General features: G+C 48.9%; 1 protein-coding gene across 1 annotated transcript in view; it reads left to right on the top strand.

The window, feature by feature from the left end:
- The first annotated feature begins 7,902 nt into the window (after window positions 1-7,902).
- GRAMD1A (GRAM domain containing 1A) overlaps window positions 7,903-25,839 on the top strand; it is a 55,486-nt gene continuing 37,549 nt past the window's right edge. Inside the window, exons 1-4 of the mRNA XM_056845776.1 lie at window positions 7,903-7,974; window positions 14,308-14,527; window positions 17,167-17,187; window positions 23,921-24,005. Coding sequence (XP_056701754.1) covers window positions 7,904-7,974; window positions 14,308-14,527; window positions 17,167-17,187; window positions 23,921-24,005 — 397 coding nt within the window. The 5' untranslated portion in view covers window position 7,903. The remainder of the gene's footprint in view (window positions 7,975-14,307; window positions 14,528-17,166; window positions 17,188-23,920; window positions 24,006-25,839) is intronic.

Consider the following 25,839-nt stretch of genomic DNA (forward strand, 5'->3'; position numbering starts at 1 on the left):
CCTCCAAATAAAAACCGTCAAGTTTCTATTTAAAGTTTAATTATTCCCATCCTCCCCCTTTTCTCCTTGGCCTCTGAGCGGCTAACAAAGTGATCACAAGTTTCCAATGCATCAAAGCAATATAACAGTAAATCAGGAAGATAAGAACGGCACAGGAGGTTAAAAACAGAACGCCTTCAGACATCTTGTCCTTTAATAAAAATAGAAATATTCTCTGACGGTAATCGACCCTTTCTGTTATGAAAATGAAAGCCAGGATTGTAATGGGAAGATTGTCGAGGCTGTTTGCAGCTTGGTTTTTATCCCTCCGCCAGCCTTCCCTGACCCTTGTGTTGAATTAAGAAGTGAACCCAAGCTAATGACTTCCGAACTGCATTTAGTAGTAGACACTGAGACACCTGGTTGTATAGGGCAGGGCTTGAAGCCACAGTAAGAGATATAAGGTTTGGTGTGTGTGTGTGTGTGTTAAGTGCTGTCAAGCGGCTTCTGACTCATGGTGACCCTATGTAGGGTTGCCAGGTCCCCCCTCTTCATCGGCGGGAGTTTTTTTTTGGGGGGGGCTGGGGCAATAGCACGTGCGACTGCATGCGACACGATTACATCACTTCTGGGGTTATCACCGCAGCTGCTTTCGCACTCAAACCCCCAAAATGCTGATGCAGAGGCAGGCAACGTCAACCCCCCTCTTAATGTCTCTTGTCTACAAAACCCTACAGGGTTGCCATAGGCCAGGTGTGACTTGACGGCAAAAAAAATGAAGTTAAAAAAAAAATTATATATATATATATATATATATATATATATATATATATATATATATATATATGTATGTGTATATGTGTGTGTGTGTGTGTATATATGTATGTATATATATGTATGTATGTATATGTATATATATGTATATATATGTGTGTGTATATATAAAAAAAACATCCCCATTTTACTTCTGTCAGTACAAAGTTTCATCCTTGACTTACCACTGATGCGCAAATGTGTTCGTGTGCTGACTGTCGCCGTTAGCTGGAGCTGTTCATACGTAGCGCCAAAAATAAAATGAAAGTCAGATTCCGGGCCAAGAAACGCTCCGATTTTGTACCCAGGTGGAACAATGGTAAGCAACAGTTTGGCATAAACATGTTGGATTTGCATTTTTTGTTCTGGAAACATCCTGGCTATTTCCCCCCCGAGAACTCAATTTTTATGCCAAGGAATGTAGGGCAGCAGGGAAAATAAATTAGGATGGGGAAACGTGGCATAGGTAGGCCACGAAGCATTGGTGCTTTCTATAGAAACTGAGCACATTGGACTATGTTATCGGCCACCATAAGTTCTACGCCACTTGCGGTGAAAAAGTATTGAAAAACTCGGTTGCTTGAGATTTTTTTTGTTTTAAAAAACTTGGTGCGAAGTGGAGCCAAGCTAGATGTGACGGCTTCCACCAGGACACTGCTGCCGTTTTAAAGTCATTTAAAAGCGCCACAAGGGCCCGATCCTGATTGGACCTGTGGTGTGGTCTTCTTGTTCCCCCGCCCGCACACACCTTTTCAAGCGCCAAAAGAGCTGTGGCCGTAGGGTTGCCCACCTCCTAGGGGTGGCTGGAGATCTCCTGCTATTACAACTCATCTTCAAGGCGTCAGAGATCAGTTCACCTGGAGGGGGGGATTCTATGGCATTATACTCCATTGAAGTCCCTCCCTTCCCCCAACCCGCCCCCCCCAGGTATTTCCCAACTCGGAGCTGGCAACCCTAACTGCAGGGATGGGGGATGAGGTATGGCCATTTGATACGGCGGGGTGGGGGGTGAGAGAGAAAAATGCCTCCGCCCACTGCCCTGCAGGCAGCTGCTACAAGGATGCCATCATGTTTAGCTTGGCTTCAGATCCCGAGCATCCTTTTCGGAGACTTTTCAGATAGGCTTCCCAAATGGCCGGTTCTGGCGGGCAGTTGCCCACCAGTTAACCGGGCTGAACAGGGAAGCCTTCTTTCCAGCGATCCAGCGCGAGCGCAGCCATGGCAGTGCGATTGCGTCACTTTTGGGTTTACCCCGGAATCGCTGCATCACGACAGTGACGCTCTAGCACCCCCCCCCTAAAAAAAACTATATGGTTTCCAAAGAGTTTTGGGGGTGAGAGTTCTAGAGCATCCCGCGCGATGCGACACTTCCGGGGTAAACCTGAAAGTGATGTAATTGCGCGGCCGCGCACGCGGGATCACCGCCCCAGCCCTGCCCCCAAAACCTCCGGCTGGTGGGGAAGAGGGACCTGGCAACTCTATTTTCAGAAGAAGTCTTTTGTTAGTGAAAAGCATGCTAATCGGTGGGGCTGAACCACAGCGGTGTAGATTGGCGATTGCCGTTTCTGAGTAGGAGTGAAGGGCCTTTAGTGTCCGTCCCCTTTTTTTGCCATTACCCTTTGGGGGAGTGCCGCTTGACACGTATGCGTCAGAGTCAGCCTTTGGGACAGAAACACGTGGTGGCAACCTGATAGCGGAGCCATTCTCTTGTTCCTCTGCTGCCTTGGTGCTTACTGTGGGGTGAAAAAGTTGTGGGGATGGAACCGATGATCTAGGGCAGGGGTCTGCAAACTGCGGCTCCCGAGCTGCATGCAGCTCTTTGGCCTGTTGAGTGCGGCTCTCCGAACTTGGTCTCGCGCCGGCAGCCAGGCTGCGGAGCCGGCGCGCCTGAGAGAGAGCATGAGAGAGAGAGCAGGCGAGCGGGCGCGCTGTCTCTCCCCCCCCCCCGCCGTGGAGAATGGCCAGGTCCCCCTTTCCCTTGCCCTCAATGGTTGGGAGGCTAAAGCCTTCCCTCTAGCCGCGCGATTGCTGGGCGGGCGGCTCGGCAGCTCCTGGCCTGCCCTGCCCGCCTATCAGCTGTTGGGCGGGGCGGGCTTCCTTTGGTAGACCTGGCCTCCGGCTGAGTCCCATTGGGAGGCCATGCCTACCCACTGGCTTTCTTGGCGGTAGACCTGGACTCCGAGGAAGGGAAAAAGTCCCCCTTCAGAGGCCAGGTCTACCAACTGGCTTCTATGGGCCTCCGGAGGCCAGGTCTACTGCCAAGAAAGCCAATGGGTAGACCTGGCCTCCCAATGGGACTCAGCCGGAGGCCAGGTCCACCAATAGGCTTTTATGGCGGTAGACCAGGCCTCCAGACGAGGACTCCGGACGGGGAGGGGGAAATGGCAGGGACTTACAATTTAATTTTTATCAATAAATAAGATGACTATTAAGTATGATATCAAGTTTTATTCAGTGTACCTATAGTTTAATTAAGACTTAAAACTTTAATTAAAGTTTCTTAAGTTAATGAACAGTGTACCTACCTATATAGTTTAAGAAATTTGGCTCTCAAAAGAAATCTCAATCGTTGTACTGTTGATATTTGGCTCTTTTGACTAATGAGTTTGCCGACCCCTGATCTAGGGAAGGAAAAGCGCCGGGCCACAGGCAAGGGATCCCAGCAGCAGCAGGAGTGGAAGGCAATAGGTCCCATGGGCGAGTGCTGATCCATGGGCAATAGGGTTGCCAACCTCCAGGTGGTCGCTGGAGATCTCCCACTATTACAACTGATGTCAAAGCGACAGAGATCAGTTCCCCTGGAGAAAATGGCTGCTTTGGAAGGTGGACTTGAGGGCATTATACCCCACTGAAGTCCTTCTGCTGCACAAACCCTCAGGCTCTTCCCCCCCCCCCCAAATCTCCAGGTATTTCCCATCCCGGAGCTGGCAACCCTGATGGGCGAGTGCAGGCCAGCTGTTTGCAGGAAATTGAAGGGATGGATAGCGAGAAAGAGGCGAGAAAGGAGGAAATTGCCCAGGCGTCCTCTGCAGAAGGCAGCTCCATGGTTATACGACCGAGCCGTGGGGACATGTGTGTGTGTGAGGGAGAAAGAGAGTGAAGGAAGGCTTGTTCTAGGCTAAAGAATAGGGTTGCCAACCTCCAGGTGGTGCCCGGAGTACTCCCAGAATTACAGCTGATCTCCAGACTACAAAGATCAGTTCATGAGAAGAAAAAGGCAACTTCAGTGGGCACGCTGTATGGTGTACAGGTTGAGGATCCCTTGAGCCGACAAGCAGGCATTACTCACAGGTCCTCAGCAGTGCCATTGATGGTCCAACATACACAAAATTATTCAAAACGTTGTTTAAAGTTACATGCAGGCTGTGTGTATAACGTTTGTATAAAACACATATATAAAACGTAAATGAATTTCGTGTTTAGACTTGGGTCCCATCCCCAAGATATCTCGTTATTCCAAAATACGGAAAGATCCGAAATGCGGAACACTTCTGGTCCCAAGCATTCCTGATAAGGGATACTCAACATGTACCGTATATTTTAGGTGAACCCCCGTCCCCATATTTCCCCCCTGCACAGACACTGTCCCTGAATCTCCAGGAATTTCCCAGGCTGGAGTTGGCAACCTCATCCAGGATGAACTGTAAGCCCCCCCCCCCCCGGCGTTGTGGGATGGGTGACGGGACAGGACATTCCATTAACACCATGTTCCTAAGATGAGAAATCTGTGTCGGTCTTAGGGTTTCCAGGTCCCTTCTGACCACTTCTGGGGGATGGAGGGGGTAGGTTGCCAGATCCGGGTTGGGAAACTCCTGGAGGTTTGGACATGGAGCCTGGGGAGGGCAGGGACCTCAGTGGGGTACAATGCCATAGAGGCTGCCCTCCAATGCAACCATTTCCTCCAGGGGAACGGATCTCTGTAGTATGGAGATGAGCTGCAATTCTGAGGGATCCCCAGGTCCCGCCTGGAGGCTGGCAACCCTAGTTGGTCGCCAGTAGCCTAACCTACCTCTCAGAGTTGTTGTGAGAGTAAAATGGAGGAAAAAACAATGTAAACCTCTTTAGGTCCCCATTGGGGGGGGGGAGAAATGAGGTATAAATAAAGTAAAGGGGTTACCGCACTTTGTATTCCCAGCGATGTATTAAGAGTTTGAAAATGTTATAAAAAACATCGCTTTAAAAGGGTTTTTGGATACCACGGCTAATAAATGGTTGGAAGACGTCTTCACAGCTAAAGGGGCCAAACAGAGTGCGAACAGTATTTTTTATAACGTTTTCAAACTCTTAATACATCGCTGGGAATACATAGAAAGTGCGAAGAGTATTTTTTATAACATTTTCAAACTTTTAATACATCGCTGGGAATACAAGCGCTGTAACCCCATAGGGGGAAAAGTGAGGTACAAATAAAGATAAATACAAATATACATATATAAATAATATGTATTTATTTACATATTATACCCTGCTTTTCTCCCATAGAGGGACCTAGAGCTGTTTACAACATCATTCACCCCTCCTCTGTTTTATCCGATATTAAACCTGCATTTTATCCTAGTATATTTCTGGGTGGAATTCAAGGTTATGAGTTTGAGACCTCTTCCGTACAATCCTAAACAGAGCTATGCCCTTCTAAGCCCTCTAACCGCAATGGATTTAGAAGTGTATAACTCTGGTTAGGATTACCCTGTTAAAGCCCTAATGCCTGTTTTCATATTTCCCCACCCCAAATGCCTGTTTTCATATTTCCCTACCCATTCACTGAGGAGGCCCCCAATAAAAGAATTTGGGAAAGGGCCTTTTTGATGGTGTCACCACAGCCATGAAACAACCTACCCGGGAAAGTTTGCCTGGCTACACTTTGGTTGTTATTTTATCGAACCATGCAAAGCCTTTAATTTCAGTTTGCATTTAGTTAAATTACTTGATATTTGGTGCTGTCTCAGTATTTTTTTTTATTAAAAAAATAACTCTTTTGTGGTTTATCTGCTTGGTTTTGTTTGTTGACCTGTAAAATTGTTTCAAGAAATGGGAATTTTATTGTCTGATGGGCTTCATATTTTTGTACCGTTGCCTTGTACGCTGATGCTGCTATTTCCGCGTTGCAATTTATCTCTCGCTTGTTTGCCGTTCTATTTTTAGTGCCTTTTTATGATGTAGTGTTTTATTTTACGGTTGTTCGTTGCTTAGGGCATTTTTTTAGAGGATGCAAATGCTTTAAATAAATAGCTGTCCGGGGCCCGAGCTCCTGATTCCTCTTAAGAACTGAATCGGCTCTTCGTAAACCAGAAAATAAAGCAGAAGGCAAATGAAATTACAAAACGCACCACTTTAACTGTTGTGATTTTTTAAAAATCCCCTTGGGATTTCAACACCTGTTTTTGCAGCATATTTCAGATTTGGAAATGTCTGGGTGCGTACTGCTTATGGGGGGAGATCCTGGTAAGGAACTCTGTTATCATTCCCAGTCCTAACTGCCAAAGGCCTCTTAGCCAGCCCTTATATAGAGATTGTGGGCACCGTGGTTGTCTGCCAAGTGGTTTCCTGGCACTCTTTTGTTTCTTCTGCCAAAGCCCTCTTCCTGAAAGCAAAGTATCAGCCCTGGCTTTTTGCTCCTCCTCGCTGGAGTAAGAGATGCTTCAAAGACTCCTAGGAGGAATCACTCATCCTTAAGGTGGCCAGCTGTGGGTTGGGAAATACCTGGAGATTTGGGGATGGTGGTGGAGACCTTGGAGGGCAGGGTTTATTTATTTATTTAATCTATACACCGCCCTCCCCAGCCAAAGGCCAGGCTTGGGGATGGGAGAGACCTCAGTGGGGTATAACGCCCTAGAATCCACCTTCCAAAGCGGCTGTTTTCTCCTGGCGAACTGATCATTGTCGCCTGGAGATCACTTGTAAATAGCAGGAGATCTCCAACCACCACCTGGAGGTTGGCAACCCTGTTCCGCGTGGGGCAGTGGTTAAGAGCGGTGGACTCTAATCTGGAGAACCGGGTTTGATTCCCCACTCCTCCACCTGAGCGGCGGACTCTAATCTGGGGAACCGGGTTGGTTTCTTCACTCCTCCGCATGAAGCCAGCTGGGTGACCTTGGGCTAGTCACAGTTCTCTCCGAACACTCTCAGCCCCTCCTACCTCACAAGGGGTCTGTTATGGGGAGAGGAAGGGAAGGAGATTGTAAGCCGGTTTGATTCTCCTTAGAAGGTAGAGAAAATCGGCTTATAGAAGCCCTCTTCTTCTTCTTCCTCCTCATCCTGAAACTGTGCCATTCATCTTGCAAGCCCTTTTGTGATTCCCACTTTCCTCAGCCAAAATTCCCAAGTACCTGCAGGTGCACCAAGACCGGAGACCCCTTCCCTGCAGTGAGGAGGGTCAGCCAGGGCAAACTCCGCTTGTCCAGAATTGCACAGACGGCAAGGGCGGCTGTGCCCGGTCGAGGCTTTGCCGAGGCCGGGCAGATTCCTAAGAACATCCCTGCCCGACACAGAAATTTGGATGCCAGTTGCCAACGGTTGATGCCAACGGATGCCAGTTGCCAACGGTTGATGGCGCGGCCCAGTTTTAGAAGAGAGAAAGGAAACAGAAACGCGGTTCATGGAACCGAGTGGCATTGCGTGGCCCGGGGTGGGGGGCAGCTGGCAGGATGTGTAGATATTACGGAGGACGCTGAGATTCTGCACCGCATCCTTCCAGCAAGGAGCAGGGGGCAGGAGGGGGGTGAAGCTTGGCACAGCCTTAGTTTTGACTCTGGCTTGGCACCGGAAGCGTAGCACCGGCTCCTCTGTAACCCTTACAGGAGCCACTGCTGATTTAGGGAAGGGGGTGCGACAGGTGGGCTTGGTAGACCAACCCCCTCTTTACGGGCTCAGGGATGGGGGGGAGGGTAGGACGCCCGGCCAGCCAAACACAGAGCCGTGTGTATACTTCTTTCTGCAGCTGTTCAGTGTAATACAAGCACCTGCTGTAAGGGGCTGTTTGGGAGGGGAGAGGTCCAAAATAAGAGTGTGATCTACACAGACAGGAGGAAGCGAGCAGCCCAGATCTATCATCTCTCGTTCCAGTATCCTTTTCCTTTTCTCTCTCTTTCGCTCCCCGGTTTCTTCCTTTTTCATGACTTTCCCTATTTCTTTTTTTCTTGCTCTCGTTGGCACCAGGACACAGGGCAGATCCTTGGGGGGCCGGTAAGTTCCCTGCTAGATTTGGGGGCGGATGCATGATCGGGGGAAGGCGGATGTCAAGGGGAGGATCTGCGCCATCCAAATGCTTTTGCCCCGTGGGGACCGGGCGCCACGTTCCCTTGCAACTGCCAGTGGAGATGTAGTGGTTAGACCAGGGGGTGCCGAACTCAATTGTTACGAGGGCCGGAAATGACATATATATCACTTGGCCGGGCCAGGCCATGCCTCGCCAGCCCAGATCGAGCGTGGGGGTGCGTGGCTGCCTCGTGGGCTGGATAAGAGCTCTAAAGGGGCCGGATCCAGCCCGTGGGACTTACGTTTGACACCCTTGGGTTAGAGTGTTGGACTAGGATCTGGGACGCCTGGGTTCAGATCCCCACTCTGCCATGGAAGATCGCTTGGTGACCTTGGGCCAGGCATACACGCTCAGCCTAACCTACCTCTCAGGGTTGTTGCGAGGATAAAATGGAGGAGCGTAATGGAAGCTGCTTTGGATCCTAATTGGGGAGAGAGGTGGGGTATAATTGAAGATAAAAAGTAAGGCCAAGGCTGATGGTGCAAAAGAAAGTAAAAAAATATTTTATTAAGTAAAAGGTAAACGTCCCCTGTGCAAGCACCGGGTCACTCCTGACCCATGGAGTGACGTCACATCCCGATGTTTACTAGGCAGACTTTGTTTACGGGGTGATTTGCCAGTGCCTTCCCCAGTCATCTTCCCTTTACCCCCAGCAAGCTGGGTCCTCATTTGACCGACCTCGGAAGGATGGAAGGCTGAGTCCACCTTGAGCCGGCTACCTGAAACCGACTTCCGTCGGGATCGAACTCAGGTCATGAGCAGAGCTTGGACTGCAGTCCTGCAGCTTACCACTCTGCGCCACGGGGCTCTTTATATCTCATCACTCAGTTAAAATCCCCAAAATTACGTACGTGTTTCACCAAGAGGCTTCCTCAGGGGAATCTGTTAGTCCTGCAGTGGTTTTTTGAGGAGCCTCTTGGAGAAATTCGTAGGGAATTTTCGGGATTTTAACTGATAAAATATATTTTTACTTTATTTTGCACCATCAGCCTTGGCCTTTGCACCACCAGCCTTTTCTCCTAGTGATTGGTGCGGCCCTTTTATTTCTCCTTGTTACTAGGGGTATAAATCCCTCTGCAATCTGTCTGGGAGCTGGGGGTACCCTGTTGCTCTGGATAGAGTGGTGGCCAGGGTTTTTTGGAGGCATTCCAGGTTGGGTTGCTGCTCTGGGTTGGGAAATACCTGGAGATTTTGGGGGTGGAGTCTGAGGAGGGTGGGGTTTGGGGAGGGGAGGGGCTTCAGCGGCATATAACGCCATAGAGTCCACCTTCCAAAGCGGCCATTTTCTCCTGGTGAACTGATCTCTGCCGCCTGGAGATCAGTTGTAATCCCAGGGAATCTCCAGCTACCACCTGGAGGTTGGCAGCCCTCTTTCCAGTGTAGGATGGAACGGGGATTGCTCTGTGGATACTGCCCTGAAATCCTCGGGAAGGAGTGCATATTATAAAGTTGTAATATTCCCAAACCTTGACTCTTGACACCAGCTTTGCAAACTTTTACTTATATATATATATCCCCCCCCCAAAAAAAAAGACCACAAGGCTTTCGAGTCCATAGATGTCAGTGGCCCACAAAATATTTTGTCCCCCATCTGTGCCTCCTAGATGGTTGAAAAGACCAAAGCATACAAACAAAATCAGTTTTCTTCCCCCTTACCAACCTTCCTTTGCTCCATTGCCCGGAGGGCAGTTCCTACTGACAGCCACAGGACTGGATTCACACCCTGTTGAAATCGTTCCCCTTTTGGATTTTCCTGCCCAGGCATGAAAATCCAAGAGCCCTGGACCATCGACAGCGGCATCATAACCAGCAACTTGTGGATCCTGCCCACGCAAACAATTACTTTACCAGCCTGCCCTCCTCCGCATTATCTCCTGCCCTCTCCCATCTTGCGATGGCCTGTTTGTGTAAGTGAGGTTGCAGTCCCTGTTTCCCAGTCTCACGGTGGAGCGCTAATCTGGATCAGAGGCAGGAAAAGATGCAAAGCGCGTAGTTTAGGGGCTGTGTCCACTGTTGCCTGCTCGCCGTTCCTTGCGGTTTCGCCAGGAATCATTGGGGAGAGCCAGCGGGGTGCTTTGGTTGGAAGACGATCTGGGAGATCTGTGTTCAAATCCCCACTCGGGCATGAAACGCAGTGGGTGATTTGAGGCTAGTCGTTCTCAGCCTGACCCCACCTTCCAGGATCGTTGTGGGATGAAACGGATAAAAACCATGGATGACTTCCCGAACTTCTTAGAAGGGTAAGATATATTAGATCACTAGAATTACTATCTGATTTAGTTAGGTTTGCCAACCTCCTGGTGGGGCTTGGAGTTCTCCTGGAATTACAGCTGATCGCCAGACTACAGAGATCACTTCCCCTGGAGAAAAAGGCACCCTCAGAGGGCAAAATCTACGGTATACCATAGATTTCGGGTGTAATCCCTCTCTGAATTCACTCCTTCAGAGGCACTGCCCCCAAGTCTCCAGGAATTTCCCAGGCCAGCGTCGGCAATTCTAGATCTAATAGTCTCTTTACAATCCTTAACACTGATTTTTTTAAAAAGAAAATTATTTCTTTTGCCATTGATTAATTTTTGCCACTTTGCACACTATTAGAAAAAACAGATCCCACCCTTTTATCATTCTAAACCCTTTTCTTATGTGGCCAGAAAAAGTGGTTAAAGTTGAAAGAGGAATGAACTAACATTTTGGGGGTGTGGGGGGTAGGTGAATTTCCTGCATTGTGCAGGGGGTTGGACTAGATGACCCTGGTGGTGCCTTCCAACTTTATGATTCTTTGAGTCTATGATTCTTGAAATGACCATTGGGAATGCTGTGTGCCTTAGATCTTGCTATTTGTTCTCACGTCCGTGGCAATTAAAACTAGAATGTCAAGTTTTGATTAAACATTACTCAATATAGTAATATAAATATATTAGCTAAGTAGCAAACACTTGCTTATGTTAGTCGCTGTAAAACATTTTTATCAACAACAACAACAACAAAATCCGTGACTAGTCAGGTAACACATCTTTTTAAAGTCAGTTATTTTGAATACAAGTATAAATAATGTAAGTATTTACCCAAACTGTAGACCATGGTGTCGAACTCATTTGTTACGAGGGCCGGATATGGCATAAGTGTCATTTGGTCGGGCTGGGCCATGTGTACCGTAAAATTTAATGCCAGGTAATGGGAGATACAAACTTTATAGAAGGTACAGGCAAAGCTGATTAATGATATTATTTTTACTTTATTTTTTTTACTTAAAATACAAACATGCTTAAAACAATAACACTCTTATAGTATTTTATCTGATTTTGGACACCTTGGGGGCAGAGGAGGGGGCTGCCCCAGCTGGCTCGCAGGCCGGATAAGAGCTCTCAAGGGGTCCCATCCAACCCCTGGGCCTTAGGTTTGACACCCCTGCTGTAGATCCTCCTTTCTCAGATCTCTTCTAAACTAAAAGGGCGTGCTTTCTTCCTGCACCGACGCAATCGGTGCCTTCCTTTACCTACGTCTTCCTTTACCACGTTTGAGTGGTAAAGGGCCCATTTCAATGTGGCACTTCCGGGTGTAAAACACATCGCAAGAGGCCGTTTACTAGTGGTAAAGGGCCCGTTGCGATGCATTTACACCAGGAAGTGCTGCATCGCAAAGGGCCCTTTACCACTCAAACTGGGAGTTAGTGGAAAACGGCCCCTTGCGATGCGGCGGTTCCAGTTTGCATGTGTTGCCCGCTGACCCTTGGTTGGCGGGTAGCCAGGTGGATTGGCGGGGGTTTGCCCGCCACCACCTGGCACTTGGCAACCCTACACCAGCCCCCAGTTTGATTCGTAAAGGGAACGCACGCGGCCTCTCTCTTGCAAACAGATGTATGCACATACATGCAGGTTGAACATCTGTTCACTGTAACATGTAAAAAGGGCTTGTATCTCATGGGTGCTGGGAGTTCCTGCGTTTCCTAGGCACTCATGGGCCTGATTCGGATTGTTAAACAGCACTCGAGAAGAAGCTTCATTCCTTCCCCCCTCCCCTTGCCATTTCCCCCAGACCTAAAATGGCTCCATAGAGCCCGGTGGTGCAGAGTAGTAGGCTGCAGTACTGCAGTCGAAGCTCTGCCCACGACCTGAGTTCGATCCCGACGGAAGTTGGTTTCAGGTAGCCGGCTCAAGGTGGACTCAGCCTTCCATCCTCTCGAGGTCGGTCAAATGAGGACCCAGCTTGCTGGGGGTAAAGGGAAGATGACTGGGGGCCATGGCAAACCACCCCATAAACACAGTCTGCCTAGTAAATGTCGGGATGTGACGTCACCCCATGGGTCAGGAGTGACCCGGTGCTTGCACAGGGGACTACCTGTACCTTTAATATGGCCCCAGGGAAACGTCTGTTTACACCATTAGGAAACTTCCTCTGACCATCCGCTGGACTCTCCGATGCTCCCTCGGGTGACCCTACTGTGGGATTAGGATCCTCTTTCACCCCCGGAGCAGGAGCCTTCCTGTTTACATTCCAAAAACTCCAGTTATAGCCTTGCTTTTCTGCCGCATCGGGCTGGAAGGGAAAAGGAAGGATCTCTGGACCTAATTCAAGTTTCCAGATCCAGACCCAGAGAGGCCTTCTGTAGCTTAACATTGTGTCATAAAAGGAGGGGACAAGTGGCTCAGTGGTCTGCTTGACATGCAGAAGGTTCCAGGTTCAGTCCCCGGCATCTCCATCTAAAGCAGTGGTTCCCAACCTTTTTTTGATCAGGGACCACTAGGACTTTTTTGTTCGGTGCAGGGACCCCAAGGTTCAAAATAAAAATTCTGAGAATTTGAAAATAAACTTTAATTATAACTGTTAGTTAAACATTAAACTTAGAATAATATTTGAATATATATTTTTAGAATAGAGAACTTTTAATTGAAAATATTAATTTACTATGGGTTTATAACTTTGTTTCGCGGACTTTAATTTAGTTCTCGCGGACCCCTGGGGGTCCACGGACCTCTGGTTGGGAATCAGTGATCTAAAGGGACTAGGCAGGGTGGTGACATGAAAGACCTCTGCCGGAGCCCCTGGAGAGCCCCTGCCAGTATGAATAGACAATACTGACCTCGATGGACCAAGGATCTGATTCAGTAGAAGGCAGCTTCATGTGTTCAGGTTTTCCCTTTACAGGCCAGACCTGAAAGGACAAGCTGCATTTGTCAGAGTTTACCCCTTGTCTGCAACTCTTTAGCCCTCTTTGTACATTACCATTATTTAGGACCACATTTAATTAATTTACCAGTGTGAACGGAGGAGGAACGCCACCTCTCCCACATTTTCTGTATTCATGGTTTCAAATTCGCACGCAGTTTAGTCCCTTATCATATGAGCCAATTCATGCAATATACCCCAACCCAGGTTGTGTAAATGTGCAATGAACCAAGGTCAGGCCAGGGAGATCCAGCCCATGCATAAAACATGCTAAATTGTTTTTAAATTATGGGTTTTTTAAAATGTATTTTATGTATTCTATTTTATGTATTTTATCAATATTGTAAGCCACCTTGAGCTCCGTAAGGACGATAGGCAGCTAATAAATGTTTTAGATTATGATGACAGGAACATGTAGATCCTGCACTTATGTGCATACATCTGTTTGTAAGGAAGAGCTTGTCAGGAAGAGTTCACTTTGCAAGTTGAACCAGGGACCAGTCCCTGGATTAATGCAGCCTTTAAATCACAAGTTCGGTCGCACATGCATTGAATGTAATGTGAGAATAAATCAGTGCACATATAAGAAAAACGAAGCGTGTACTGTCCACAGATTGTGTATGGGTTCACTTTAACTTGTGAACAGGGCGTTAGAGATAGAATAACTCTCACGCTGTGGATCTGCCAGTGCTAATGGGTGAGGGGAAATAGGGTTGCCAACCTCCAGGTGGTGGCTGGAGATCTCCCGCTATTACAACTGATCTCCCGGCGATAGAAATGAGATCCCCTGGAGAAAAATGGCCGCGTTGGCAATTGGACTCTGTGGCATCGAAGTCCCTCCCCTCCCCAAACCCCGCCCTCCTCAGGCTCCCCCCCCCAAAAAAATCTCCAGGTATTTCCTAACCCGGAGCTTGCAGCCCTAGGGGGAAGATAGATGGGGGGTATTGTTCAGTGGGCTGGGAGACTGAAAGGGGGGGCGGGTAATGTGGGGCAGAAATCAGCTGGGGCTTTTGTTCTCAAGTTTGGGGGCCGTGATGGGGTGGAGGTGTCCGTCCTGAGCCTCGCCGCTGAGCCGCCTCTCTGCTCCCCTCCAGCACTGGCACCACCTCCCCACGGACCACCCCGAGCAACTCCCCGTCCCTGAGGAAGCGCCTCCTGCTGCTGCCCCCACGGCCTCTGCCGGAGTCGCCCTCGGAGACCATGGTGGAGAAGGGGTCGGAGAACACCTTGGAGCGGGGCCCTCAACCGGGGCCCCCGCCTAGCACCCCCCTCAACTACCCGCTCAGTGGGCGCAGCTTCATCCGCAACAACAAGGTAAGGGGGGATGTTTTCTTGGGCCGGGGGGTAGGTGGGTTTGTATTTGTACAAGATGTAGGGTTGACAACTTGGGGAAATTTCTGGAGATTTTGGGGGTGGGACCTGGGGAGGGTGGGGTTTGGGGAGGGACCTCAGAGGGGTATAATGCCCTACACTCCACCCTCTAAAAATATCAAGGTAAAGGTAGTCCCCTGTGCAAGCACTGGGTCATTGCTGACCCAAGGGGTAATGTGACATCACATCTTTTACTAGGCAGACTGTGTTTATATGGTGGTTTGTCTTCCCCAGTGATCTACACTTTACCCCCACCAAGCTGGGTACTCATTTTACCGACCTCGGAAGGATGGAAGGCCGAGTCCACCTTGAGCCGGCTACCTGAACCCGACTTCCGTCGGGATTGAACTCAGGTCGTGAGCAGAGCTTGGACTGCAGTACTGCAGCTTACCCCTCTGTGCCACGGGGCTCTTCCACCCTCCAAAGCAGCCATTTTATCCAAGGGAACTGACCTCTGTCAACTGGAGATCAGTTGTAATTCTGGGAGATGTCCTGGAGGTTGGCATCCTTAGCAAGGTGTGAAGATAATGTGGGGGTGGGGTGGGGGGCTAAGAACGGCCAGACACAAAATTAACCATCTTCTTTGTCTACTAAGACATCTGCCCTTTCTCTTTCTGAAAGTCCCTTCTGAAAAAAAAAATTATGTGGACTGCCTCTCTTTGTTCTCTTGCTGGTTATTCATCTTCTGCTAGGGTTGCCAAGGCCCTCTTCACCACCGGCGGGAAGTTTTTGGGGTGGAGCCTGGGGAGGGCAGGGTTTGGAGAGGGGAGGGACTTCAACGTCATAGAGTCCAATGGCCCAAGTGGCCATTTTCTCCAGGGGAACTGATCTCTATCGGCTGGAGATCAGTTGTAATAGCAGGAGATCTCCAGCCTGACCTCCTACCTGCCCCTATGTTTTCATGGCTTTTTTAATATATGTGTATTTTATGGTACTCTTTGTGTGTGTGTGTGTGTGTGCGTGTGTGTGTGTACATCAGGGGTGGGGAACCTTTTTTTCGCCAAGGGCCATTTGGATATTTATAACATCATTCGCAGGCCGTACAAAATTATCAACTTAAAAATTAGCTAACCAAGCCTCAAGAAGGCAGCTGTCCCAGGTGACCCCCCCCCCCCGGCACGGGCAAGCAGGCAGGCATCCAGCCGGTGGCGCACTCACCCACCTGGTGGCACAGGATGGTCTGTTGCACCCACCAGGCGTAGCCGTCTAGCCGCACGCCGGAGTTGCTCCTGCTCTGCATGGTCGGGGCCGGATTCTACAGCCGGCTACCTCCGCCTGCAGGGATGAAATGAGGACACACTGGCTAAGAACTCCCCCCACGCACATTCTGGCCCTGCCCCCTTTAACCCCTCCACTGTCGCCACTTCCGCCCCCAGCCCTCTTGTAGTACAGAGGAAATACGTTTCTCCATGGACCAGGTGGGAAAGGGTTAACACAGTTTCTTTGGTGGTGCTAGCGGCTCCATAGCTAACGACTCTTCTGCAAGGGGGAAAAAGGTTCCTTTTCTCAGCAAAACAAACTCACATCTGCCTTGAATAGAGGCTATTCCTGTCCGCGGAAGGGGGCGGATCGCCAGCCTTAGATCCTTCTGAGCTAGAGATCTGCCAGGACCCACAAAGGGCCAGCCCAAATGATTTCGCGGGCACAGCCCCCTGGGCCTGACGTTCCCCACCCCTGGTGCATACACACATACACACTTTGGTTTTAATTGTTTCAACTGTGTGTTTTTGTTTGGTTTAAATGTTTTAACGATTTTTTGAAACGATGTGTGTTTTTAATCTCTGGTGGACCTTGTGAGGGCCGAAAGGCGGGGGTATGCCTTTTGTAAATAATAATTCTAATAATAAAATGGTAACAACTGACAGGAGGACATAAGCTAGCATGGGGTTAGTATTGGGAGAGGTAGTTGTTTGGTTATGGCTGTCCCCTTCTCTCTGCCTTGTAGAGTACACCTCGTGGTTGCCAACCTCCCGGTGCCACATGGACATCTTCGTTATTACAGTTGATCTCCAGAAGACCAAGATCAGTTCCCCTGGAGAAAATGGCGGCTTTGGAGGGGGGGGGGCTCTGGCATTATACCTTGCTGAGATCTCTGCCCTCCTCAAACCTCGCCATGCCCAGGTTCCTCCCCAAGAGTCTCTAGGTATAGCCGAAGCCATAGCTGGCAACCCTGGCATACCTTGAAACTGAAAGGTACACAGTGAGGCAGGAAGCAGAGAGGAATATTTAACGCCAGAATCGCTCTTTCCTCAAAATTTAATCATTCCTCACTTTATCCACTCTAGGGCCCCAACTACCCTATAGTCTGGAGTCACCCTCTTGTACTTAGGGTTGCCAGGTACCTCTTTGCTACCAGTGGGAGGTTTTTGGGGTGGAGCCTGAGGAGGGTGGGGTTTGGGAATGGGTCTTCAATTCCATAGAGTCCAATGGCTCTGCCCCCAAAATTTCCCACCGGTTGAGAAGACGGACCTGGCAACCCTAAGGGTGGGTGGTGGAGAGTGTGATGGTTTCATTTTCTCACTCTGCAGGTTACACTAACTTCTCCTCCTCTCTCTCTCTCTCTCTCTCTCTTTGTCTTTCAGAAAATGCAGAGCTGGTACAGTGTAAGTGGCTTTTCTTTACTCCTGTCGGTGAGAATAAACTCTCCTACTCTTGAGCAAATGTAATTTGGCAGGAAGAAATGTTGGCTTTTCAACAGACCTGGATGTCTTGTCCCTGTTACGGAGGTTTAGTGTCTAAAAATGGTTAGCTAAAGTTTTTCTTTAAAAAAATTTTTTTTTTACAACAATAAAAACAGCGCATATACAGACCATGATAAAAGGTTGGATTACTACAATTGATACAGAAGGAAACAAGCCATACTCTCCTTTACCAATAAAACAGTAAACATATTTATGCCCATGAAAAGGAAAAAATATCCCAATAGTAAGCACAGATACAAGCAATATGTAATAATATAGAGCGCTAATTAATGATCATTTTAGTATTTTTATCTAAGATCTTCTTTGATTAACTACAATATTTGTATTCAACCGTGTATTGAAATAATTTCTAACATAATATAACTGAAAAGACATAGCATTAATTGTTAGATTATGCTTGTACTAAAAATTACTGATAACTGTTAATTTTTTACTGTTTCCCCATATTAAAAAAAATTGACTTTTCCCCATCTTATTTGAAATATATTCAATACAGTGTGCTAGTAAGTGTTTACAAATATTTCTAAATTTCATATCACATCATTGTACTCCTTTCTGTTCAGATGAAGCTTTTCAAGGCACTGAGATAATGAATGAATGTTTGTTGATACGGCACAAGCCAGACAACATATATATGTACTCTTATAAAATACAAAATTGTAAGCCACCTGTCACACTTATAAAAATACAACCTTATTGTATCAAAAGGCACTGAGATAAAATAACTTTGCCTGGTAACGAACATCCCGTTAAGCCTCTGTTAAAAGGACAGGAGTGGGTTCCCCCCCTTCCAGGTCTGTTGGCAGCCCTAAATTGCATACAGTTTCAAAGATAAAAACAGCCAGCCAGCTGTGTCTCTACAATAAAATGAAATTGACAAAAACAATAAAAAATACAGCTTTTCCCAAAACCGACAAAATAGCCAAGAGATCAGCATCAATTTGGGGAGCGGGGGTGGGCTAGGATTGCCAACCTCCAGGTACTAGCTGGAGATCTCCTGGTATTACAACTGATCTCCAGCTGACAGATCAGATCACCTGGAGAAAGCGGCCGCTTTGGCAATTGGACTCTATGGCATTGAAGTCCCTCCCTTCTCCAAACCTGGCCCTCCTCAGGCTCCATCCCCAAAATCTCCAAGTATTTCCCAATCCGGAGCTGGCAACCTTAAGCTAGGAAGGTCTCTGTTGCAGCGTAGAGATCTCCCCAAATAAGGCGTATTTCCTCTCAGATTGATAGACAGCTGAATTCTGGGCAGAATTCTTAGCATGCTTTTTAGCCTATAACTCCTTGATTTCTCGTTGGCTTCCTTGATGATTTTGTTGTGGGTAGGTTTATTTTTTTGAAAAATAAAATAAATCTCAACTGAACAAAAAGTCGATCGGCTCTGTTCTAGCGGTTCCGCCACCTTCGGCAAGGTCACCCCTTAGCGTTTTCTCAAAGGAGGGCCCCGATCTTGCAGGAACGGATTTCCAAACATCGAAACAACCTCAGATGTCTCAATGGTATAACATTCCGATCCGTTGCCCGTGTCTCGACAGGCTTGGACGAGGGGACGGGAATGGGAGGAGAGTGATCTGAATCCCGGGCTGCCAGGACTTGCCTAGAAGGGAAAACTCAACCCGGCTGCAGTTCAGTTACGGGGAAGAGTCGCCGCCCGGATGTATTCTTCCTCTCATAGAGCTCTGAGGACCAAATGGCACGTGATGATGAGAGATCCGGGAATGGATTTTAACGTTTTAAATTTTAGCTGCTGCATGGGGCCCCGACCCAGATTGCAGTTGTGGGAGGGAGCTGCATTTTAATTCTCTCCCAGCGCTGTTGTTTTTCCAGTGGAGGAAACGCTGTGTCTCTGATTCGAACCCAAAGCTGTGCAAACCCGCAATTTAAAATTTTAAAAAATGTATATTTGGGGACCCATTCTGAGATTTCCTCTCATCATGTGTGGCTGGTTCTTTTTTTTTTTTTTTAGTTATTTAGATATTTATAGCTTTCTTTTCTCTCCACTAGGGAACCACGGAGGGCTTACCTCAGTCTTCTTTCCTCTATTTAATTTCACAACAAACCTGTGAGGAAGCCTATAGAGCAGGGGCGGGAAACCTTTTTTCCGCCAAGGGCCATTTGGATATTTATAACATCATTCGCGGGCCATACAAAATTATCAACTTACAAATTAGCTGACCAAGCCCCAAGCAGGCCGCTGTCCCAGATGCCCCCCCCAATGCGGGCAAGCAGGCAGGCATCCAACTGGTGGCGCACTCGCCCACCTGGTGGCACAGGATGGTCTGTTGCACCAGCCGGCCGTAGCTGTCCAGCCGCACGCCGGAGTTGCTCCTGCTCCACGTAGTCGGGGCCGGATTCTACAGCTGGCTCCTGCTACCTCCGCCTGCAGGGATGAAATGAGGACACACCGGCTAAGAACTCCCCCCCCTGCATTCTGGCCCTGCCCCCTTTAACCCCTCCACTGTCGCCATTTCCGCCCCTAGCCCTCTTGTACATACAGGGGGAATATGTTTCTTGATGGCCTGGGTGGGAAAGGGTTAACACAGTTTCTTGGGCGGTCATAGCAGCTCCATAGCTAACGACTCTTCTGCAAGGGGGAAAAAAGGTTCCTTTTCTCAGCAAAACAAAAATCTGCCTTGAATAGAAGCTATTCCTGTCGGTGGGAGGGGGCGGATCACCAGTCTTAGATCCTTCTGAGCTAGAGATCTCTAGGATCCACGAAGGGCCAGACCAAATGATTTTGCTGGCCTTAAATGCCCCCCCCCCCCAGGCCTGACGTTCCCCATCCCTGCTGTAGAGAGAGACTGGCCCAGGGGCACCCAGTGACATTCCAAAGCAGAGTGGGGATTCGAACCTGGGTCTCCTGGATCCTAGTCCAGCACTAACCACTACACCACACTGAGGGTAGAGAAGCCCTCTCTGGATGGCAACCCTGTTAGAATCTTTTGGTCAGATTGTTCTACAAAATGTGGGTTGGGAGGGATATGTGTAATATTTTTCTAGCACTTTGTTTAGTTAACAGTTCACAGCATTTAACATGCTGCACAGGCATGTCCTTGCTTAGACAGGGTTGCCAACTCTGGGTTGAGGAATTCCTGGAGATTCGGGGGGTGGAGCCTGGGGAGAGTGGGATTTGTGGAGGGGAGGGACCTCAGCAGGGTATAATGCCGCTGACTCCACCCTCCAAAGTAGCCGTTTTCTCCAAAGGAACTGACCTCTGTTATCTGGGGATCTGTTGTAATTCTGGGAGGTCTCCAGGCACCACCTGGAGGTTGGCAACCCTACCTTTATAATCTTTACAACAACCTTGAAGAATAGGCCACTGTTATTAGGTTCAGTATTTAAGATGCGGCTGAGAGAACTAGACTTGCTTTTAAATCACCTTGTGAGTTCAGTGCTGGTAAGATTTGAATCAGGGACTTCCCGACTCATTTTCTTAAGGAGGGCTCATTAGCCTAGCAGTGGGTTCATTCATTTTATGTAGAGAATTGTGGGTGCAGCAGAATGATGTGGCAGAGCCCCTATGTGATAGAATGGGTTATGCCACTTAATCTGGAGATCACTGTTAGGTAAAAAAATAAAATAAAGCAATTCACTGAAAGAAGAAAACAAGCCCAGCAGGGAGTGAGCTGGGCTAGAATCTTTCTTTTTCAGCGTGCAGGTTTTCTGCTTGCAGGGAGTTTTTTTTTTTAAGTTCATTTTGAAGAGGGCGTTCTCTGTTTGCAGTCTGGAAAGATAAGAGTCCAATCTACCCCGTTGGACTCCACCCCTTTATTCCTTAGGGAATATATGGGGGGGGGGAGTAGGAGGGGCAGAAGGAAACAGAAGGGAAGGAGACAAGATAAGCATGAGGGGCGTTGGGAGAAAGTCTAAGGCAGGGGTGTCAAAATCTTTTGTTATGAGGGCCAGATAGGACATAAATGTCACTTGGCCGGCCATGTGTACCATAAAATGTAATGCCAGGTATTGGAGACAGAAACTTTATAGAAGACACTGGCAAAGCCCATTAATGATATTATTTTTTACTTAGAATACAAACATGCTTAAAACAATAACACTCTTAACAGTATTTTCTTTGATTTAACGGCTCGTGGGCTGGATAAGAGCTCTCAGGGGGCCAGATCTGGCCCCTGGGCCTTATGTTTGACACCCCTGGCCTAGGGTCTCCCCACTCACCTTCATGTCTGTGAGTTACTTTTATCTGTTTAAAAAACCCTGGAAAGATTTATGTTTTTGGCATCAAGTGTGCAAGAGGAATGGAGCTGCCTGTGTGTGTGTGTGTGTATGTGTGTGTGTGTGAATTCGTTTTCCAGCGAAATAACAACTCAGGCCATGCGCAGAGTGTCTCACTCAGGTGCCAACAACAGCCCTGCCCCAAGTCTCCGGGGCTCCCAGGAGCCGATCAGAATGGAGGGGCGCATGTGGTGTCTTTGGTCAGCGTGGTGTAGTGGTTAGGAGCGGTGGTTTGGAGCGGCGGAGGCTAATCTGGCGAACTGGATTTGTTCCCCCCTCCTCCACCTGAAGCCAGCTGGGTGACCTGGGGCTGGTCACAGTTCTCTTTGAGCTCTCTCAGCCCCACCTACCTCACAAGGCATCTGTTGTGGGGAAGGGAAGGAGATTGTAAGCCGGTTCGGTTCTTCCTTAAGCGATAGAGAGAGTTGGCATCTAAAAACCAACTCTTCTTCTTCTTCTCTTCACCTGGCTGAAGTCCCCTGCCCGGGCAGGGGATGGTTAACCGCAGCCCGACACTCTCCTTCCCCCCCAGCCCTTTTGTTTCCTGTAAATGACACCCGGGCACCCTCAGCCAATGGCTGGGTGGTGTAACTGGAGCTGGCCTTGGGGGAGGCCTCTTCTTCCTCGCTTTGATGGGCTCCAGGAAAACTTTCCATCTCCCCCCTCCTCTTTTGCCGTGGCCAGCTTCGGCACCCCCTTCATCCCTCCCCCTGCTCTCCGGCGTTCCCTTTGCCAGAGGATCGGGCCTCTGCAACCCTCCCCCCCCATCTCCATCCTGCGTGGATTCTCCACGCCCCAAACAAACCCCTTCTCTCCACTGCCACATTTCCCCCCCCCCACCTTCCTCTTCGATCTTCGGCCGCCCTCCTTCCCCTTCTGGCTCGCCCCCTCTTTCCTCTGGCTGGCCCCCTTCCCACGCTCCCCTTTCCCTGTGCCGATCCGGATCTGGCACCGATCCTGGCCCCGAACCCGCGTTTGCGGGCGCCTGAGCACCGCTTCTGTCTCCCAGCCGCTCCGAGGCTCGCCCCTATCACGGCTCATGCTGTCCAGAGACCTCCTTCCCCTCTTGGGTGGGGGCTGCCCCCTCTCCCTGCGGTAAAACAAGGGATTCCGCTCAGCCAGCCCACCTGGACAGAGTAAGAGACTCCTTATTTGTTTTTTAAAAACTTTTCTGGGTTTTTTTTTTTTTTTTGCTTACCCAAGGCAGCCGCCCTCGGATGAATCTGAGTGGCTCCGAGCTTCCATTTTTGTTCTCAGAGTGTGCAAGAAACCCCTTGCCCAGATTCTCGGGTGAGTGCCAAGCTCTCTCAGCCCCTCCTACCTCACAAGGTGTCTGTTGTGGGGAGAGGAAGGGAAGGCGATTGGAAGTCGGTTTGAGACTCCTTAAAGGTAGAGGAAAGCGGGGCATAAAAACCAACTCTTCTTTTTCTTCTTCTTCTTCTACCTTGCTCCTCCCTTCAGCATTCCCTTTCCTCTCTCCAGTAGCCCGGGCAAGAGCATTTCCTCTGAAACGGAGGGCTTTGCTTCCATTGGATCTGGCTGGCCGCCTTTCCCCCTTAGCAGTGCCTGTCCCGGTGATTTCTTCCTGGGAGACCGCGCTCTGCACCCTTCAAATATCAGTTCCGGCAAGAGTTCTCCTGAGAACCAGGACAGTGTTGCGGTTTGCATGCCAGACTAGGACCTGGAAGAACCTGATTCTGATCCAGCACTGCGCCACAAACTCTCGGGGTGACCTTGAATCAGTTTCCATTTCTCGCACCCAAGCCTACCCTCCAGGGTTGTCGTGAGGATCGCGTAGGGGAGGGAGAGCTAGTTCGGCCGCCCCTCGGAGAAAGGGCTGCATAAAAACGGGGTCCTTTCACTCGCACCCCACTTTTCTCCGTCTCCCTAGTCTGAAACTCCGTCAGAGCGATAGCGCATGTGGTACGTGCCCTGTCGTTTTCCTTCCTGCCCTACTGCTCCCATCTGAATGGATTCAGATATTTTCATTGAATTGTATTTCTATCCTGCCTTCCTTTGATTCTGGAGCTCAGAGGGGCATCCATAGGAGGTCACCTGTCTAGCCATTGACCGGATCCACATAATATCTGCAGGCTTCTATGTCCTGGACTCTCCAACCACACTTAGACATTCCCCTGTCACGCTCCGGCTGGCACCTTTATCCCCCTGCTCAGCAAAATTCAAAGCCCTCTGAGCCATCCTCTGACGGAAGAGGCAAGCCATAGATGCCCGGCTTGCCTCTTCCAATGTCAGAAGGCCCCTTAGGCCGGACGAAGGCTTCCTGCTTGGCGGAACAGAACCTTAGGATACCAGCTTGCGCGTCCTTGGGGAGAGGGTCCGGTGGGAATAGCCGAAGGGGTGGTGGTGGTGCCTTCCTAACGCGCCCAATTGCCGTTGGCAGATGCTGAGCCCCACGTACAAGCAACGCAACGAGGACTTCCGCAGGATCTTCAAGGGGCTCCCGGAAACCGAACGACTCCTTGTAGGTGAGATACAGGAGGAGGGAGGGGGACGGAGGGAGGTTGTGCTGGCTAGGTGGGTCCAAACTGGGCAGGTGACACCCCTAGATGACTGGCGGCAGCCCTAGATGACCGGAGACACCCCTAGATGACTGGTGATAGCAAACAAGACTGTGGAGAGAGTGATGGTGGAGGAGGGAAAGGAAGGCAACGTTGGGGTCTTTTCCGTGATTGCGCTATTCCGACTTGATTGGCGGTATTCATGAACACATGAAGCTGCCTTCTACCTTGGTCCATCAAAATCAGTCTTGTCTACTCAGACCGGCAGCTGCTCTCCAGGGTCTCAGGCGGAGGTCTTTCACATCACCTGCTTGCCTGGTCCCTTTAATGGGAGATGGCAGGGATTGAACCTAGGGCCTTCTGCATGCCAAGCAGATGCTCTACCACTGAGCCACAGCCCCTTCCCTCAAAGCCTCTGGGCTTTGAGTTCCTTTTGTTATTTTATTAGAGATTCATCCCACCCTTTTCCCGCCCAGCTGGCGCTCAGGGCAGCTCACAACATATAAAACCTTAAAAAGCCATAATAGAAATATCATATAAACAATACAGTAAAATGTATTCAGTAAAATATTCATCTAATGATGGCGCCATTTAATATAATTTCTCCCCCATCATATTAGTTAATATACAAAACTTTTATCAGCAAATTGGAGAGGAGGGTAAAATAAACACACCTGATCTTAGAATGCAGATTCAAAAGAAACCACCTGCTCCCTTTCCCTAAAGTGAGGAGTCTTCCTCTGAGGGATGAAGGCTTCCTTCTCCGTTGGAGGAAGACTCCATACTTACTAGAAGGGAGCCGCCAATTCCGACTCAGTTCTATTGGAGTCTTTGTTGTCGAGATAAATTGTTCCATGGAATATTTTCAGTGTCCCCTCCAATTAACTTGCTTTAAAAATAAATACATAAAACCAGCATCTTCTCGCAGTCACCGGTTCCTCTCTTCTTTTGAATTGTATATTTAAGTTTTCTCTCCCCAGTTAATGGTTCCCTCCTTGTTTAATTTATTTATTTATACTGGGCTTTTTCTCCCCGATGGGGGATGCAAAGCGACCAACCTCATTCTGGCTCTCCATTTTATCCAACAACCCTGTGAGGTAGGATAGGCCTGGGGGTATGTGACTGGTCACCAAGCACACTTCCTTGGCAGAGTGGGGATTCGAACCCAGATCCTGTTCCGATACTCTCGCCATTTCACCATGTCAGTTCTGTGGGGACTGCAGTTGGAATTTAGACCAGAACTGACCCTCCTCTTCCCTAAATATAGACTCGATTCCCAGGTTGGGAGCGGAATTCATTTTGAGTATTGCATGCATAAATGCCACGCCACTGTTTCCTAACTTTCCTCCATCTGTTCTGCAATAGCAGCCTTACGTTCTTGCTAATTCCTGTTTGGGAAGCTGTTGTCTGCCTCTTTGCAGATTTTGGCACATACTGTCTGTTTGCCGGTCCATAGTTCTAGCCCGTGGATTTGTTGCGAGTTCAATGGTCAAGGCTCTTCCCAAAGTATCCTGGGAACTGTAGTTTAGGGAGGATGCTAGGGATTTTCCATTAAAGAATCCAACCTTCGCCCCATCCTTTGCCAGAACTACAGTTCCCAGGGAACCTTGAGGGACAGGAATGGCTCTTAACTCATGAAAGTCTCCTGTAGCTATCTCTTATTTTGGCACGTGTGGCCTTTTTTAAAAAAAGGTTATTTCATAGAAGCAACTAATCATAGAGTTGGAAGGGGCCACCAGGATCATCTAGTCCACCCCCCTGCACAATGCAGGAAATTCATAACTACCCTCCCACCCCCACC

Source organism: Euleptes europaea, chromosome 3 (assembly GCF_029931775.1).
Source record: "Euleptes europaea isolate rEulEur1 chromosome 3, rEulEur1.hap1, whole genome shotgun sequence".
Taxonomy (NCBI): domain Eukaryota; kingdom Metazoa; phylum Chordata; class Lepidosauria; order Squamata; family Sphaerodactylidae; genus Euleptes; species Euleptes europaea.